This window comes from Sminthopsis crassicaudata, chromosome 2 (assembly GCF_048593235.1).
Source record: "Sminthopsis crassicaudata isolate SCR6 chromosome 2, ASM4859323v1, whole genome shotgun sequence".
Classification (NCBI taxonomy): domain Eukaryota; kingdom Metazoa; phylum Chordata; class Mammalia; order Dasyuromorphia; family Dasyuridae; genus Sminthopsis; species Sminthopsis crassicaudata.
This window is the reverse complement of record NC_133618.1, coordinates 441,513,369-441,529,360: the sequence shown is the minus strand read 5'-3', so window position 1 is coordinate 441,529,360 and position 15,992 is coordinate 441,513,369. Positions and strand designations below refer to the sequence as shown.

At 37.9% G+C, this 15,992-nt stretch overlaps 1 protein-coding gene across 1 annotated transcript in view; it reads left to right on the top strand.

The window, feature by feature from the left end:
- Window positions 1-711: 711 nt before the first annotated feature.
- LOC141557225 (deoxynucleoside triphosphate triphosphohydrolase SAMHD1-like) overlaps window positions 712-15,992 on the top strand; it is a 49,975-nt gene continuing 34,694 nt past the window's right edge. Inside the window, exons 1-2 of the mRNA XM_074292603.1 lie at window positions 712-1,015; window positions 14,249-14,315. Coding sequence (XP_074148704.1) covers window positions 823-1,015; window positions 14,249-14,315 — 260 coding nt within the window. The 5' untranslated portion in view covers window positions 712-822. The remainder of the gene's footprint in view (window positions 1,016-14,248; window positions 14,316-15,992) is intronic.

Below are 15,992 nucleotides of genomic sequence, written 5' to 3'. Positions count from 1 at the left end.
TCACAACTCTGTACCCCAGTCTTTGCTATCTTCCTAATCAGAAAGAGGCCCACTGAGAGAAAGAGCTTCTCAGTGAAAATAAGCCCATTTTTGCCAAACCTCATTTGGAGACTGGGACTGCGAATTCTTTCACAAAACCTGGGACCCCGGCTTGGGAACCCCTCTCACTGTCAGGGTACCTCATCCTGGTATAAATGCACTCAAAACCTGGTTTTAGGTTCAGTCAGTGTCACAAAGTGACCAATCAATTAACATATCAGTGACCCAGGCAATGCTCCAAGTTTCTAATGCCCAGCACATGCAGATATGTTTTGCTAAAGGGAATATAGCTTCACAAGAAGTTCCCTATATGAATGACATCAAGGTCTAACTTTAAAAACTGAAAACTTTATTTGGGCATCAGAGGTCAGGAACCTGTTGAATTAACATGGCTAAGTCTTACACATAGGAGACTTCATAAGTGTGAAAGGAAAGAATAAACAGATGCGTTCATTGAGTGTTTTGGAGCCTACATGTTTTCAAAAAAGATCCAATTTAGTCATTCACTCCTTAATGTGACTGACTTTCGGAGAGTTTGCAACTACAAAAGTCTCAAACAATGGCAGCGCACTTTTTGGGGGCGGCACCAACTGCGGGAACAGCGGCCGTCCCAATTACTGCGCACCGCCCTCCGGTGGGTGGGGCACGCTCCTCCCCGGCCTTAAAAGGGAGGTGGAGGTGGAGGGGGCGGCCCTCCCGTGCTGGAGTTGTTGTGCGCTTGCGCGGTCAGCTGCAGAGCCGGCTTCTGGAGCTCTGCTGGTGCGGCGCGACGGAGGAAAGGCCATGAGGGGATTCGGGACTCCTCCTAAACGTGCCCGCTACGGGCCTCCTTCCCCCACTTGGGAGCGCGCCGCTGCCCTCGCCGACGCGGAGCGGGAGGACGACGCCGATCCCCGGAGCTGGGACACGGAGCGTCTGTGCGCTTTCCTCTGTGATCAGGGCTTCTGCAACCCGACGCTGCTCGGCCGCGTACGAGGTAGGAGCGGGATGGGGGTGCGGAAGGTGCTCCGCCTAGGTCCGGGAGGGTCCCAGCATCCCCTTCACTCCTCCTGAAAGACCCCCTCCCCACGGAACTCCTCATCCCGCGGCTTCCTCGCTCCCCCCGCCAAAGGAGCATCCCACCCGCCTTTTGTCCTGCCGGCCACCTTCTCCTTCCGTCACCCTTCAGGGATCCTCTCCCTTAAGCTTATCGGTTAGCTCCCCAGCCCAGCGACGGCGCCTCTGCTCACCCGACCCCAGGGACCACTTCTGGCTCTCGCCAGACCCCGGGACTCGGTCACTGGCCCCCGACGCCCCCCGCTGCCCCTGCTCTATCAGCGTCCCTTCCCTTGACCCCGTCGCCGGACCTCTTAAAGCCAGGCCCCCGTCCTACTCCAGGAACAGCTGGCTCTCGCGACCTCGCGAGGTCCGGTGACAGATGTGGGGGTTTGGGACCAGGAAATGGTTGAGTTGTACACCCAGTTCACATACCCATAAACCCGCGGTCGCGTAAGTTTCTTGGGCAAAAAGTGGCTGTAAGTGGGAAAAGTTTGAGAAACCCTTCGGACCTTCTCCTTGTCTCACCGGAGTGCCGGGACTGAGCGGAGGAGATCCCGCGGGGGTGGTGGGGTCTCGGGGGAGGGGAGTTGGAATTGGGAAGCCTCCTGAAGTGGGTAAGGACCGAGGAGCCTCCAACAAGGGTGCGGACAGAACGGTAGCAAACTATTAGTGTTCAACCCAACCGGGGTGAAAAAAATGGTGGTGGTGCTGGGCTCCTGGAGAGAGACTTAGCACAGGTGAACCTGAGGAGGAGGCGGACGTAGTGACCCAATAGTCTTGGAGGATGAGGAAAAAGAATTGGACATTTCTCTTTGGGGGAGTGTGACAAATTGTTAATGTCAGTCTTGCACAAAACTGCACACCCCCCCAAGTTTCTTTAAGCTGGGAATCAGGTCATTCACTTAGTGGTAAATAGTAAATGGTGATGCATTTCACTGTGTCACTACTGTGACTTATTTACGGCCTGAGCACCTGCTCCAAGACTAGCTGGACCTATTATTTGCAAAGACTCATAATGCTGATTCTATTGCTTGGAATAAAAAACAAAACCCAAGGAGTTCCACGCCCAGTGTTTTATTCTGAGCCCCAAGCAGCTCTCTTTGATTGTTGTGGTTTCCTAGCAATCTACAGCTACCCCCACATCACAAGTTGTACTTTATGTAATGTTCGTTTGTTTCTTGTTCCTCCTTAGTTCCCACTGACCACAGACTTTTTTCTTCTAGATATCCTGTTTACTCTATCTTTAGCTTTGGCCCAGCTCAGAGCTAGATCCCAGCCCTTGTAACCTTGGCCCAGCTCAGAGCTAGATCCCAGCCCTTGTAACCTTGGCCCAGCTCAGAGCTAGATCCCAGCCCTTGTAACCTTGGCCCAGCTCAGAGCTAGATCCCAGCCCTTGTAACCTTGGCCCAGCTCAGAGCTAGATCCCAGCCCTTGTAACAATCTTGGCTAAAATATGCAGACTGAGTTGAGTGTCTTGTTAAAATACTTTTGACTAAGTTCCTTGTCAGGCGTTGCATTTAGTTTTTTGAAGTTGGGTATGAAAGTGAAAAATCTTTCAGCTACCAGAAGTGGAAGTTGGTGTTAACTGGTTATGATTTGCAGCTCTAATCTTGGCCAAGTAAGAGCCCTTCTTCTGGTGGGGCCCTAAAAATGGATTGCAATTGCTGGGGAGGAGGGGAAGGGGAAAACCAATACCAATCTTCAGTTCCTGGTTCTCTCGTCTAACCTCCCCCCCTTCCAAGGTAATAGGAACGTTGCAGCTGTGGCTCTCCTGGGTTGATTCTTAATTCATTACTCTTCCCTAATTCCTTCCTCCAGGATAGGTTCTTTCCTGTTTTTCTCTAATCTCTCCTTCATCTGACCCTTCCTGTACCACCACTACATTAAAAAAAAATTGGTGCTTAAGTGAGTGAGATTGAAGTTTGCTGATTTGTTGTGTAAACTAAATTCATAAGTTTCCAGACCAGAGAGGTATCCTTCTTAATATATCTCAAAATCTAAACTCTGGTAATAAAAATGAATAACAGAATATGCGATCCATTGCTTAATAGAATTTAATGTAGATGATCTTTATGTATATTGTATTACTGGGAAGTGTATGGGATGCCAAAGAAATAATACATTGGGACCTGGTGGGTAGTCTTTTCTGCCTGGGAAAGTATACTTAAAACTTTTTAGACCTTCCTGAATCATTTGCAAACAATATACGCTTAAGAAATATTTGAATGACAAACCTCTCTATTATTCCTAAGAGATTTATTTAATAGAGGTTATGAGCTTAGTATCTGAGGAGAAAATAAGCAGGATGGTTGTTTCCTTTAGTGGTGTTAATTTTTTTTGTGGGTTTTTTTGGGGGGGAAGTTGCTTTTTTTTTTCCCCCTGAGGTCTCTTCTCTTTGCTGGAATAATCTTCAAAGTAAGGGACAGAAGACCTCTTTTGGTCTGTTTGTTTACTCCCATCGATTTGGGAGAGTTTTCTGGCCATGAACACCTTACTTCAGTTGTGATATTTGTAAAACTACAGCAGGTCTTGACTTACTCTACTCCCTTTAGTGCTAGGGAAATTATTTCTAGTTAATCCTGTGTATCCAGTTATTCATATATTCTTTCCCCAGTGAATTGTGAACTCCTTGAGAAGAGGGACTGTTAAGATGGGGGAAAGCATAAGGGGGAAGAAAAAGGGAGAGTAAGGGAAAGGGGGGAGAGACAAAGGGAGTATATATAGGGGTGTTAATTATTGCCTTTTGTCATCTATCCCTAATGTTTGCCACAAGTCAGTCATCAAATATCTGTTGACTTGAAGTACATAAATTGCTATGATACTTGGTATATACATGATAACTATTATTACTTGTGCTAGTTACTGTGCTAGAGGAGATACAAAGTTTAGGTAAGACATAACTCTTGCCTCAAATCTTTTTGGTGTTGCAGGAGAGTAAAATAGCAACACAGATAATGTAATACACAAAGTTACTAGATAAAGGGTATTATCTATGAGGTAAGTTTTGAGGGTGCAGGTCCTTATCAAGTAATGGGGAAGAGATAGGAAGAAAGGTGTCACCTCACTCTAGGAAGCAGTTTTAGTCTTGTGAGATATTACAAAATGTCTGATGAATTAATTAATTTACACTTCAGGAAGTAAAGCTCTCTCCTTTCTCTGTACTATCTTGACTACCACATCCATTTTTGTGACTGTTTTGTAATGTGAATATCTCAAATCTTTGTACTGTATCTTTACTATTGTCCTGTACTCCAAGCTTGCTTTTTCATAGTTACTTAACACCTGAATATTCTCATTCCATTTCAAACTTGGCATTTTAAAACATCTTCCTCCAAAACCTGACCAGTTTTCTAACATTCCTATTTGTCTTGTTGATGGAACCAGTTTTCCAGACATGATGAAATTTTTGTTAGTCCTAAATCAGGTCTTTATAGCTACTGATGTGATCTGTGATGTGGGGTTTGGTTCAAAATGATGTGGTTTGACAACCAACATGATGTGGGTGATGTAAAGTTATGTAGACACCAGATGATGGGAGGCACCAAAAGTTGGGGTTCTGTCATGTGAGGAATTCATAGTGTCCATTCTCTTTGGCAAAAGGTAGATTTATTTAGGGAAGAGATTACAGACAAAATGAAGGCTATATAATAGACATCAGGAATGGTAAATAGGAAATAAAGTTGGGAGAACATAGGGTTTTTCTTGAAAGGGATACAGCACTCCAAAAGAGTTAGCTATAAGAAGAAGTAGGGCTGGGAAGTATAGTTAAATTAGGAGATACCATGTGGCATAGAACCAAGATAGGGTAAAGCTGAATGCTGTGATGGATTGACCAAACATGAGTAGATTTTATGGGGAAAATTTAATCTCAGGGACTTGATCTGATTCCAGATAGGGCATGGCAAAGTGAGACTGCTCAAGACCTCTTCAGAGGGTAGGTCTCCCAAGTTTAACATAAATTGAATTTCAGAGTGACCACCTCCTCAAAGGATGGGACCATGGAGCTAAATTGATCTCTATCCAAGTCTTCTGCCTCAGGGATGGATACTTTAGTTTCTCCTGATCCAAAACACACCATTCAGGACCTCATCAGTTACCATATCTCAGGATCTCTTTTATCCATCCTTTTTCTTCCCCACTGTATTCTTAGTTACCACTTTAATTTAGCACTTTATTTTTTTTCTTTTCTATACTATCCTAATAACCTTTTCTTTCTTTCTTTAAATTGACTTGACCAGCTACTGCCATTAGGGTGAGCAAGCTATAATAATTATGGCATTATAAACAATAGTTGTAAAAAACAAACAAAAAACCCGAAACCCTCTTAATATGTAGTGTTTATCATATAGCTTTTCTTGAAACGAAAATTTATTGTTTTATATTGAATCCTTTCTTATCTGCTATGTACATGGAAATGTGGTTTTATTTTTTCTTTTCTCATTTTGTATTTAAGTGAAAAAACTCTGCTTCAATATCACATCTTTATTTGATTTACTACAAACAATTGTCTGCACCTTATGAGGTAGATTAGTCAACAGTCACAGTAAGTAATAAACACAGTGGCAGTCCAATTCATCCTATCTTGTTGTTGGGGTTTAAAATTAAGAAAATAAAGGAGACATTTCAGATACACTGACCACCAAGTTTAAATTACGTTACTTAAAAATTTTTTTTTTAAAAATAATTAGCTTTTTCTTTTTTCTTTTTTTTTTAATGTAATTAATTCCTTTTTAAAAATCAATTTTATAATTATAACCTTTTTTTGATAGTACGTATACATGGGTAATTTTTTACATTATCCCTTGCACTCCCTTCTGTTCCAAATTTTCCCCTCCTTCCCTCCACCCCCTCCCCTAGATGGCAGGCATTCCTATACATAAATAGGTTATAGTATATCCTAGATACAATATATGTGTGCAGAACCGAATTTTTTGTTGTTGTTGTTGCAAAGGAAGAATTGGATTCAGAAAGTAAAAATAATAACCTGGGAAGAAAAACAAAAATGCAAACAGTTTACACTCATTTCCTTGTGTTCCTTCTCTGGGTATAGCTGATTCTATCCATCATTGATCAGTTGGATCTGAGTTAGATTTTCTCTTTGTTGAAGATATCCACTTCCATCAGAATACATCCTCATACAGTATTGTTGTTGAAGCGTATAATGATCTCCTGGTTCTTCTCATTTCACTCAGCATCAGTTGATGTAAGTCTCTCCAAGCCTCTCTGTATTCATCCTGTTGGTCATTTCTTAACAGAACAATAATATTCCATAACATTCATATACCATAATTTACCCAACCATTCTCCAGTTGATGGACATCCATTCATTTTCTAGTTTCTAGCCACTACAAAAAGGGTTGCCACAAACATTTTGGCACATATAGGCCCCTTTCCCTTCTTTAGTATTTCTTTGGGATATAAGCCCAGTGGTAGCACTGCTGGATCAAAGGGTATACACAGTTCGATAACTTTTTGGGCATAGTTCCAGATTGCTCTGCAGAATGGTTGGATTCTTTCACAACTCCACCAACAATGCATCAGTGTCCCAGTTTTCCCACATCCCCTCCAACATTCATCATTATTTGTTCCTGTCATCTTAGCCAATCTGACAGGTGTGTAGTGGTATCTCAGAGTTGTCTTAATTTGCATTTCTCTGATCAGTAGTGATTTGGAACACTCTTTCATATGAGTGGAAATAGTTTCAATTTCATCATCTGAAATTGTCTGTTCATATCCTTTGATCATTTATCAATTGGAGAATGGCTTGATTTCTTATAAATTAGAGTCAATTCTCTGTATATTTTGGAGATGAGACCTTTATCAGAACCTTTAGCTATAAAAATGTTTTCCCAATTTGTTACTTCCTTTCTAATCTTGTTTGTATTAGTTTTGTTTGTACAAAAGCTTTTTAATTTGATATAATCAAAATTTTCTATTTTGTGATCAGTAATAATCTCTAGTTCTCCTTTGATCACAAATTCCTTCCTCCTCCACAAGTCTGAGAGGTAAACTATCCTGTGTTCCTCTAATTTATTTATGATCTTGTTCTTTGCCTAAATCATGGACCCATTTTGATCTTATCTTAGTGTGTGGTGTTAAGTGTGGGTCCATGCCTAGTTTCTGCCATACTAATTTCCAGTTTTCCCAGCAGTTTTTGTCAAATAATGAATATTTATCCCAAAAGTTGTGATCTTTGGGTTTGTCAAATACTAGATTGTTATACTTACTCACTCTCTTGTCCTGTGAACCTAACTTATTCCACTGATCAACTAGTCTATTTCTTAGCTAATACTAAATGGTTTTGGTGACTGCTGCTTTATAATACAGTTTTAGATTAGGTACAGCTAGGCTACCTTCATTTGATTTTTTTTTTTCATTAATTCCCTTGAAATTCTCGATCTTTTGTTCTTCCATATGAATTTTGTTGTTATTTTTTCTAGGTCATTAAAATAGTTTCTTGGAAGTTTGATTGATATAGAACTAAATAAATAGATTATATTCTCTCCTCTTATCCAAGAGCACTTAATGTCTTTCCAGTTATTTAAACCTGACTTTATTTTTGTAGCAAGTGTTTTGTAATTTTGCTCATATAATTCCTGACTTTCCTTTGGTAGATAGAGTCCCAAATATTTTATACTATCGACAGTTATTTTGAATGGAATTTCTTTGTATCTCTTGCTGTTGGATTTTGTTGGTAATGTATAAAAATGCTGAGGATTTATGTGGATTTATTTTGTGTGCTGCAACTTTGCTAAAGTTATGAATTATTTCTAATAGCTTTTTAGCAGAATCTTTGGATTTCTCTAAGTATACCATCATATCATCTGTAAAGAGTGATAGTTTGGTTTCTTCATTACCTACTCTAATTCCTTTAATCTCTTTCTCGACTCTTAATGCGAATGCTAGCATTTCTAATACAATATTGAATAGTAATGGTGATAGTGGGCAATCTTGTTTCACTCCTGATCTTACTGGGAAAGGTTCCAGTTTATCGCCATTACATATGATGTTTACTGACAGTTTTATATATATGCTCCTGATTATTTTAAGGAATAGTCCATTTATTCCTATACTCTCAAGTGTTTTTAGTAGGAATGGATGTTGGATTTTATCAAATGCTTTTTCTGCATCTATTGAGATGATCATATGGTTTTTGTTAATTTGGTTATTGATATAGTTGATTATGCTAATAGTTTTCCTAACATTGAACCAGCCCTGCATTCCTGGTATAAATCCCACTTGGTCATAGTGTATTATCCTGGAGATGATTTCTGTAGTCTTTTTGCTAATATTTTATTTAAGATTTTAGCATCAATATTCATTAGGGAGATTGGTCTATAATTTTCTTAATCTGTTTTCAACCTATCTGGTCTAAACCAGTACCATGTCTGTGTCAAAAAAGGAATTTGGTAGGACTCCTTAAATCCCTATTTTTAAAAATAGTTTATATAACATTGGAGTTAATTCTTCTTCAAAAGTTTGGTAGAATTCACATGTAAATCCATCTAGTCTTGGGGATTTTTTCTTAGGGAGTTGGTTAATAGCTTGTTCTATTTCTTTTTCTGAAATGAGACTATTTAGACTATTTACTTCTTCCTCTGTTAATTTGGGCAAGCTATATTTTTGAAGGTATTCTTCCATTTCATTTAAGTTATCGAATTTATTAGCATAAAGTTGGGTAAAGTAACTCCTAATTATTGTTCTAATTTCCTCTTCATTAGTGGTGAGTTCTCCCTTTTCATTTTTAAGACTAACAATTTGCTTTTCCTTTTTCCTTTTTTTAATCAGATTTACTAAGGGTTTTTCTATAGACATAGAACCAACTCTTAATTTTATTAATTAATTCAGTAGTTTTTTTTTTTTACTTTCAATTTTATTAATCTCTCCTTTTATTTTTAGAATTTCAAGTTTCATATTAGTCTGGGGGTTTTTAATTTGTTCCTTTTCTAGCATTTTTAGTTGTAATCCCAATTCATTGATCTTCTCTTTCTCTATTTTTATGCAAGTAGGCCTCTAGAGATAAAATTTCCCCTTATTATTGCTTTGGCTATATCCCACACATTTTAGTATGATGTCTCATTATTGTCATTTTCTTGGGTGAAATTATTAATTATGTCTATGAATTGCTGTTTTACCCAATCATTCTTTAGTATGAGATTATTTAGTTTCCAATTATTTTTTGGTATATTTTCCCCTAGCTTTTTATTGAATGTAATTTTCATTGCATTGTGGTCTGAAAAGGATGCATTTACTATTTCTGTCTTACTGCATTTGATTTTGAGGTTTTCATGTCCTAATATATGGTTAATTTTTGTATAGGTTCCATGAACTGCTGAGAAGAAAGTGTACTCCTTTCTGTCTCCATTTAGTTTTTTCCAAAGATCTATCATATCAAACTTTTCTAGTATTCTATTTACCTCTTTAACTTCTTTCTTATTTATTTTGTGGTTTATCTAATTCTGAGAGTGTAAGGTTGAGATCTCCCACTATTATAGTTTTGCTGTCTATTTCTTTTTGCAGCTCTCTTAATTTCTCTTTTAAGAATTTAGATGCTGCTCCACTTGGTGCGTATATGTTTAATATTGATACTGCTTCATTATCTATGCTACCCTTTAGCAAGATATAGTGCCCTTCCTTATCTCTTTTAATTAGATCAATTTTTGCTTTTGCTTGATCTGACATGAGGTTGACTACTCCTGCTTTTTTGGCTTCACCTGAAGCATAGGAGGTTCTGCTCCAATCTTTTATCTTTATTGTGTATGTATCACCCTGTTTCAGGTGTGTTTCTTGTAAACAACATATTGTAGGATTCTTGCTTTTACTCCAGTCTGCTAACTGCTTCCTCTTTATGTGGGAATTTACCCTATTCACATTTATGGTCAAAATTACTAATTCTATATTGCTTGCCATCATGTTAACCCCTGCTTATGCTTTTCTCCTTTCCTTCCCCCTTACCCCCCTCCCCAGTATTAAACTTGTTAGCACCAGTTGCTTTTCACAGCCCTCCCTTTTTAGTATCCTTACCCGACCTTAGAGTTCCTCCCCCTATTTTACCCCTTTTTGTCACAATTTCTGTACTCCCTTACCCTTAGCTTATTCCTTCCCTTTTCACTTTTCCCCTCCCACTTTCAATAAAGTGGAAGGAGTTTCACCACAAATTGAATATGTCTATATTTTTCTCTTTAAGCCAATTCTAATGAGAATATGATACACACTATATTCATCCCCTTCCCTTCTTTCTCTCAGATATAGTAGGTTACTTTTGCCTCTTCATGAGATTTAGTACCACCACTTTACCCTTTTTTATGATATAATTTCCTTTCCACCTCTAGTTTCTCGAACAAATTATATATGCGTTCTTTATATATCTTTTTGGCAGAAATATAGTTCTCAAGATTTCTTTTTACCTTTTTAGAAATCTCTTGAGTTCTGTATTTGGAGATCAAAGTTTTTGTTTAGATCCGGTTTTTTCATCAAGAATAGATGGAATTCATTTATTTCATTAAATGTCCCTCTTCTTCCCTGGAAAAACATGCTCATTTTTGCGTGGTAAGTTATTCTTGGCTGCATACCAAGTTCCTTAGCCTTTCTGAATATCATATTCCAGGCTCCTTTAATGGACTCTGCTAGATCCTGGGTTATCCTTATTGTGGCTCCTCCATATCTGAATTGATTTTTTCTAGCAGCTTCCAGTATTTTATCCTTTGTCTGATGGTCCTTGAACTTGACCACTATATTTCTTGGAGTTTTGATTTTAGGGTCCCTTTCAGTGAGTGATTGATGAATTTTTTCAATGTCTATTTTACCCTCTGTTTCTAATACATCTGGGCAGTTCTCTTTGATAATTTCCTGGAAAATAGTTTCCAGGCTCTTTTTTTCATCATATTTTTCAGGGAGTCCAATTATTCTCAGATTGTCTCTCCTGGATCTATTTTCCAGGTCTGTTGTCTTCCCAAGAAGGTACTTGATATTTTTTCCCATTGTTTCATTTTTCTGGTTTTGCTTGACTGATTCTTGGGGGTCTCCTCAAATTATTCACTTTTATTTGTTCCATTCTGATTTTCAATGAAGTATTTTCTTCTCTCACTTTTTTAATATCTTTTTGTAATTGTCCAATTGAGTTTTTAAGTGAGTTTTTTTTTGTTTTTTGGAATTTTTTTCCATTTCGCCAATTTTATTTTTTAGAGAGCTGTTTTCTTTTTCCAATTCACTAATCCTGTTTTCCTTAGAGTTGTTTACCTTTTCCAATTAACTAATTTTGTTTTTCAATGATTTGATTTCTTTATCCACTCTGTCTTTAAATGCATGGGATGACTTCTCCAGACTCTCTTGCCAAGCTTCCCTTTCCTTTTCCCATTTCTCTTCTAGCTCTCTTGTGAGAGATTTTTTGATTTCCTCTATGAGATTTTTTTGTATTGAGGAGCAGATCATATCCCCCTTAGGGGATTCCTCTGGAGACAGTCTGTTTTTAGTCTCCTCAGGGTTTGAAGTCTGCTCTCTATCCTTATAAAAGATATCAATGGTTAGAGCCCTTTTAAATTTTTTGTTCATTTTGTCAGAGCAGAATCAAAGCAAACAAATTAATAAGAAAAACAAATGCTCTACTTTGGAGGGGGGGATGGGGTTGGATGGTGTTACTGAGCTTTCTCTACAGACTGCCGGAGACAGCAGCGAGCACTAGCAGAACAGCGATGGCTGGGCTGAGTCTGTGCTCTGAGGTTCTAAGAATGTGCTGAGTCACTCTGAGTGGGGGTGGGGGTGGCCAGGTCCCCAAAGACACTAGTTTTGGGGGGTTTTATCCTTTACCTCCTGTGTTTACAACTTCTGTGCTGATCCTGGCTTGCTGCCAAGACAGAATATCCACACTGGGGTAATCAGAAATGGCAGAGATCACACTTCTCCCCCATCCGGTCTGCAGTGTGAGCTGCCTTGCTTTCTCTGCTTGCCCTCAGCCTGCGCCCAATCTGTTCATCCCTCCCCTGAGCAAAAACAGACCTTTTCTGGTGAATTTCAAGGATGTCTTCTGTTGGTAATTACTTGTGGGTTTTTTTCCGATCAAGCATTAATTCCAAGGCTTGTCATGAAATAAATTCTGAGAGAAAACGTGAAACTCAAGCAGTTGTGTGCCTCCTCTCCACCATGTTGGCCGGAAGTCCTGTTACTTTTTATAGAGATGTTTTGCAGCATATTTTGTTCTCATTCATTATGAATTTTCCATATATATGATGAAGTATTTAACTTCTTCCCTAGAATAATTCAATCGAGTTTCTGCTATTTAAAAATGTCTTCTTTGGAATTGCTTCCAGAAGATTAATTTTAAAGGGCTTAGCTTTTTACATAGTTTCAGAATTTGTCAGTCTTTACCTTTTCTGTTTATAAGATTAGTCATATCCCAACTTTTTATTGAAATAATAGTTTCAATAACAAAAGACTGATTTCGGAAAATAGAAATATACTGGTACTTTTAATATATTTAAGAAAGTTAATCCAGACACTTGAATTCATTAGATGTACCATATTTTGGGGATCATAGCATTTTCTCTCCTCTTTTCACTGATTGTAGACCCAGAGATCTCTAGCACAACTCTATAAATTTTAAGCATTCATTCCAAACTTTTGTCTCTCTTAGCCAGAAACTCAATAAAAATTCAAGGTAGAGTATAATTAAATCACACCGCAATCTGGAATTATGCCCAAAAAGTTATCAAAATGTGCATACCCTTTGACCCAGCCATAACTACTGGGCTTATACCCCAAGGAACTCTAGAGAAGGGAAAGGGTCCTGTATGTGCCAAAATGTTTGTGGCAGCCCTTTTCATAGTGGCTAGAAGCTGGAAGATGAATGGATGTCCATCAATTGGAGAATGGTTGGGTAAACTATGGTATATGAATGTTATGGAATATTACTGTTCTATAAGAAATGACCAACAGGAGAAATACAGAGAGGCTTGGAGAGACTTACATCAACTGATGCTGAGTGAAACGAGCAGAACCAGAAGATCATTATACACTTCAACAATGATACTGTACAAGGATGTATGCTGATGGAAGTGGATTTCTTCAACATAGAGAAGAGCTAATCCAATTCCAATTGATTAATGATGGACAGAACCAGCTACATCCAGAAAAGGACTGGGAAATGGATGTAAACTGTTATTTTTACCTTCTGAATCCAATTCTTCCTGTGCAACAAAAAATTCGGTTCTACACACATATATTGTATCTAAATTATACTGTAATATATTTAACATATATAAGACTGCTTGCCATCAGGGGGAGGGGGTTGGGGGAGGAAGGGAAAAAATCTGAATAGAAGTAAGTGCAAGGGATAATGTTGTAAAAAATTACCCATGCATATGTACTGTCAAAAAATGTTATAATTATAAAATAAAAAAAAAATAAAAAAAAAAAATAATAATTAAATCACACCTATGGTTTCAGGAAATCCCAACTTTTATTAAAACAATCTTATTAACTAGTGTTTTTAGAAACAACACCCCTCCCACCAAAAAAAGCAGCAACAACAACAACAACAACAACAAAAAAAAAAAAAAAAAAAAAGAACCCAAACTCTTACATACAAATGGTAATGAATGATATGAGGACTACAGATATAAAAGTTAACATAAATTACAACTATCATGTTGATCATTGTGTTGTCATTGCTTTAAATTTTAAATTTGTTACAAGAAAAGGGCAGAGAATGATTAGGGGAAATAACTAGTGTTAAAAAAAAAAAAGGCAATAATAAATCTAAAATTTAAATTTAAAAAAAGGAAGCCTACAAGATTTCTGTAGGATTTGATCAAAGACTTTATAGAATCACCAGTGATGATTCCAAAAGTCAGGATTGTTGTATTCATGCTTTAAAAAACCAAAAGAAAACAATCTATGAGTCTTTGGCTGTGGTTTTGCTCACAAGTACAACATCTCCTCTAACTTTTTATTAGGAAAAACAAAAAAACAACATTCTTCAAATTTACTTTGTATTTGTTATCACTAATGGGTTAGTATTTCTCCCTAGACATTTCAGATAAACTTTCTTGCATTTTATACAGATAATACAGCTGTGAATTCATTTCTAGGAATTTCTGTTTGAATTATATTTAATTTAATAAATATAAAAAGACAAGATGTATCAACATTTTAACTTTTAAAAATCTTTCCATAGAAAACAAAATCAGAGGCACTCAGCTGCTCAGCCTTGATGAATCAGTTCTTGAAAGTCTTGGAGTAAGGTAAGGCTGTTGCTCACATTAAAGTATATCACAAAGCACACTTCAGATAATTCTCTTTTAATATTTTCTTCCTTTTGGATTATCATTTGAGTTCTTAATTCTTGATCTCAAAGACAGTTTCTGAGTGGGAAAGTGACAGTCAACATATTTTTGATGTTAGATGATGAATTTTGCTGGGGAGTTAAATGCTTTTTAATGGCCAGCTTCTCACTCTTGAGTTATTTGAGAGAGCACTAGATGATGTACAAAGATGAGAGAGAAAAATATTTTCAAGAATATATAAAGCTACAAATCTAACGTGAAAACTTTTAAAATTTTCTGTTCTCGTCTTGTTGGTTTTTAAAACTTCCTATTTTGCAAGACCAGAAATTTGCTGGTGATGGAATTCTGGAAAAAAGAAAACCAAGTATCATTAACAAGACTCAGGTGTACTTTTTAATGTTTGAGTAATTTTATTTCAGGATCTACAGCTAATGTCTTTTAAGACTCTCATCTAAGGTGACATTGGTGTTCTATTATTCACAGGAGTTTCTTAAACAGTTTCTTCAGGGATTGAACTTGTCTTCCTCTGGTGCTGACAATCTTGGGATATGAAATCTTTTAGGGACCCACTATTTCAGATTTTCTGTTATTAGCAGTCTAACCTTGGACATCTGGCAGGAAACAAGTATTTATTGTGTGCTAGCCACTGGAGATAGGGGAAAAAATGGTATGGGAGTATATGCAAAATAAATACTGGGTAAATTTGGAGTGAGCCACTAGCATCACATGGGAGAACCAGGAAAGGCTTCATTTAAGAGGAAATATTTGAACTTAACTTTGAGAGGGAAAGTAAGAAATAGAGAATCCATTCTAGTTATGGGGGCAGCTCATTCCAACACACAGGAATGGGAGATCAAGTTTTGTGTGAGGAAGAGAAAGGAATTCATTTTGGCTGGAGCAAAGAATGTGTGAAGGAAATAAGATGATAAGGCTGGAAAGGTAGTTTGGGGCCTAGTCATGAAGGCCTTTAGAGACCAACGGAATCAATATTTGATTGTAGAGGCGAGAAGGCGCCCCCGAGTTTGAGGAGAGGAGTGACTTGGTCATATCTGTGTTTTAGTATTATCTACCACTTTGTCAGCTCTTTGGAAAATGGATTGGAGAGGGAAGAAGTGAGGGCCAGAGACCATTTAGAAGACTGACAGTAGTTCAGGTGAGAGGTGAGGTGGTTAGCCAGATGAATGAGAAAGGGATAGGATGGTGAATGGTGTAGAGGTAGTATCTATGAGATTTGGCCACTGATTGGTTAGGTGAGGAAGAATGAGGGGTCAGGGAAGACTTCAGAGTTTCAGTCCTAGATGATTGGATAGATCAGACATCCAGCTGGAAATGTCCAGGAGGTAACTGGATATGGTGCTGAAGGAGTGGAGCTCAGGCTCATAACCGGAAATATAGATCTTGGGCCCATCTGTATGGTCATTGAACCCATGGGAGATAATGATTGCCCAAAGAAAGATCGAACAGAACCCAGAGTTTGGGAGTCAGAAATAGATGAATATTCAGTCAGTTCATAAATATAAAAAAAAAAAACCAAAACATTTATTAAGCTCCTATCTTGTAGCAGGCATTGAGCCAGTAGTGATAGAAAGAGAAAGGTAAAAATCCTTATTGTCCAGGAGCTGATAGTGTAATGAG